The sequence below is a fragment of the Electrona antarctica genome (assembly GCF_951216825.1).
Source record: "Electrona antarctica genome assembly, chromosome: 6".
Classification (NCBI taxonomy): Eukaryota; Metazoa; Chordata; class Actinopteri; order Myctophiformes; family Myctophidae; genus Electrona; species Electrona antarctica.
Window position 1 is genome coordinate 1,245,862 of NC_136811.1, and position 3,643 is coordinate 1,249,504.

The 3,643-nt window shown below is 47.8% G+C and overlaps 1 protein-coding gene across 1 annotated transcript in view; it reads right to left on the reverse strand.

Annotated features, from left to right (window-relative positions):
• Positions 1-760: 760 nt before the first annotated feature.
• Positions 761-3,643, reverse strand: part of LOC306924703 (cingulin-like) — a 64,708-nt gene continuing 61,825 nt past the window's right edge. Inside the window, exons 22-23 of the mRNA XM_079503308.1 lie at positions 2,415-2,578; positions 761-1,301 (exon numbers count right to left, since the gene is read on the reverse strand). Of these exons, the coding sequence (XP_079359434.1) occupies positions 1,163-1,301; positions 2,415-2,578 (303 nt within the window). The 3' untranslated portion in view covers positions 761-1,162. The remainder of the gene's footprint in view (positions 1,302-2,414; positions 2,579-3,643) is intronic.

Genomic DNA, 3,643 nt, shown 5'->3' on the forward strand with positions numbered 1-3,643 from the left:
CACACATAGTTCTGCATAGGAGTGGCCAACACCACTCAAAAATCATAGGAAGTGTGTTGATTTGTGGAGATTATGCAGTTGAGCAATACATCGTATGCCTTTGCTTGCTACACGGGTGATTTTGTCTTCATTTATCCAAAACCCAGTGCAAACGATTCAACTGAAACCTGCAATCGGAAAACGATTCTATGAATCTCGATTTGACTGCCAGAGGCGGGCGGGGCTAAGGCACTGCATATTCATTCCCCTTTGTGCGTGCACAGTCGAGTACCGTGTGTTTACCAACAATGTTCTCGTTTTAATATTTGCTACTACCACCACCATCTGCATCTGTGTTTGCATCATTGGCTATTCAAAAATAATAATAATAGCAGATAAAACAAGCTGTACACGATTTCTGAACACTTCTGAAAAAGTGTGAGAACGATTTAGAGATGACTCAGGGAGGGTGGAGGACCTCCTAACAGGGAGCTGGTCTTCAGGGTGGAGTATCTCCAGGGTGGAGAACCTTCAGGGTGTAGGTCCTCCTAACAGGAGCTGGTCTGCAGGGTGGGGTATCTCCAGGGTGGAGGTCCTTCAGGGTGGGGTATCTCCAGGGTGGGGTATATCCAGGGTGGAGGTCCTCCTAACAGGAGCTGGTCTGCAGGGTGGGGTATCTCCAGGGTGGAGGTCCTTCAGGGTGGGGTATCTCCAGGGTGGGGTATATCCAGGGTGGAGGTCCTCCTAACAGGAGCTGGTCTGCAGGGTGGGGTATCTCCAGAGTGGAGGTCCTTCAGGGTGGGGTATCTCCAGGGTGGGGTATCTCCAGGGTGGAGGTCCTTCAGGGTGGGGTATCTCCAGGGTGGAGGTCCTCCTAACAGGAGCTGGTCTGCAGGGTGGGGTATCTCCAGGGTGGAGGTCCTCCTAACAGGAGCTGGTCTGCAGGGTGGGGTATCTCCAGGGTGTAGTTCCTCCGGAGCTGGTCTTCAGGGTGGAGTATCTCCAGGGTGGAGGTCCTCCTAACAGGAGCTGGTCTGCAGGGTGGAGAACCTTCAGGGTGAAGGTCCTTCAGGGTGGGGTATCTCCAGGGTGGAGGTCCTCCTAACAGGCGCTGGTCTGCAGGGTGGGGTATCTCCAGGGTGGAGGTCCTTCAGGGTGGGGTATCTCCAGGGTATAGTTCCTCCTAACAGGAGCTGGTCTGCAGGTTGCTCTCGGTGAGGATGGAGGTGATGGTGGAGGTGTCGTAGAGGTCGTCATCCTCGTCCTCCGAGCTCAGCGCCGACGAGTCCAGGGCGGAGCGTCGCATCGTCTGCACCTTCCTTCTGGAACGCGCACGCACGCACGCACGCACGCACGCACGCACGCACGCACGCACGCACGCACATCATCATTTCCATTCTTGTTCAAATCCTATCAAATGTCAAATATCCTGCTCCTGCTTCTAATTGCCTTTTAATAGTTTTCTCTAACCCTTTTCTCTAATCTGTCCTGTGAATCACACAGAATACACCAGTGGTTCCCAAACATTTTCACATCAAGGACCCCCAAATTGACACTAATTAGCCCACGGACCCCCATTTGAAAAGATATGCCAGGGACTAGCAGTGATTCTCAAAGGACCCCCAGTTTGACATGCATTAGTCTACGGACCCCCATTTAATGGCATTTCTATCTCTGGGACCCCCAATAATTTAACTCTGAGAGTGTACAAATGGAACTAAATGGACCTGTTATGGTCCGTTTGGTTCCATATGTACACTCTCTGAGTTACAAAACCATAAGTGTCCATTTGGTTCCAAACTATCATTTAGCTGGGGACCCCCTGGAACTCCCTCAAGGACCCCTGGGGGTCCCCGGACGCCACTTTGGGGAATCACTGGCATGGAGGAATACACTGTCTGTTCATGTCTCTTTACTTCAAAGTAACGGAGGAATACACTAGGGCTTTAAGCAACTAGTCGACTAATATACAACAGGTCGTTTCGAGGAAGCAATCTGATTGGTTGAAACAGCCTTCTAGCCGTGGTTCAAACGAGCACCACTCCACACCTAATCAAAACAAAGAATTCAGCTGCTCTGTTTACCCAGAGCGCAGCAAACTCGGTGGCTGGCTGGGCTAGCTAGTTTCTTGGGACATTTGTGGTCGTAGTGACTACATCTGTCATTACAAAATATGTTTTTTTCAGCGATTGTCTTAGTTTTAAGGGTAACTGTTGTATAAATGCAATATTGCACTCAAGGGTGTGGTTTAACGTGATTATTGCCACTTCAGTGATGCTTGCGGAACTCGACTATACTGTCGTGGCATTAATCACGTTAAACCACACCCTCAAGTGCAATATTGCTTACAACTAGTCAACTAGTAAACTAGTCAGCTAGTAAAAATCACTAGAAGTGAAAGCCCTAGAATACACCGTCTGTCTGCGTCTCTTTACTTGAGCTCGTTCTCCAGCGCCGTGACTCTGGTCTGCAGCGCCTCCTTCTGCTCCGCCTGCTCCTCGGCCTCCCGCTGGGACTTCCTCCTCAGCCCGTCCATCCTCTCCAGCTCAGACTCGCCCTCGTCCACCTGCCTCTTCAGCGCCTTCACACGCAGAGACAGCTGCAACGCGTTAAAACAAAATATAATATCACTATTGCCACCATAGACTCTCATTCCATTTCCCTTGGAAAACAAGACCGCTTCCAGTCCAACAAACATGGTGAAATACATCTTGATGATGTCATTTTTTTCAGACCTCTAGTTCTAGTAAACACAGAATGGGGGGACTTTTTTTATTATTTCCACACAACAGCTCTAAGGTATATTAATGACATAGTAAAATGTTGAAAATGGGTGGTTTTCCCCTTTCAGTCTAAATTAGTAGCTCATTGCTCAACACAAGTATAATTAAAGGCATTTGAAATTACATACAAATGTTAATTTTCAGGATTCCAATTCAAGAATAGCAAAAATAATTTGAGATTTAAATTCGAATATAGCAAAAATTGAGCTATTTTTGCTACGACAGTAATATATGGCCCTTAGGGAGTGAGAGTGGAAATATAGTGGCCCTCTCCATCGTCAAAGTTGCCCAGCCGCGGCGGCGGTGGCTCAGGGGTAGAGTGCCTGGATGGTAACCGTAAGGTTGCCAGTTCGAACCCGGGCTCCCGCAGAGTTACTGTCGAAGTGTCCTTGAGCAAGACACTGAACCCCTAATTGCTCCCGATGTGCTAGTTGGTGCCTTGCATGGTTTCCGCTGCCATCGGTGTATGTATGTGTGTGTGAATGGGTGAATGTAATGCACAATCTCTGTAAAGTGCCTTGGATAAAGGCGCTATATAAATGCACCATTTTTTACCATTTACCACCCCTGCTATAATGTATACTCATAGTTCCATCGTAAATATATTCTACTGTTAGGTTCTTAGCTTGCTTATGTTTAACACATTCTGGGCGGGAACCCCTTTTGGTGTTGATGTAAACATTATGTTATAATTTAGCTATTGAAAAATAGCAGTTCTACAAGCTCATAGCGCACCACCGAGTGGCGCGCTACGAGCTTGTAGGTCTGCTATTTTTGAAACATTTGAGCCACAACAATGTGGCTCAAATCTTTGAATGTATATTCTTTCAGAGCGTAACGTTTTTAACTCAAATCTTTGCTTCTGAGAGGTTCCCGGCTGG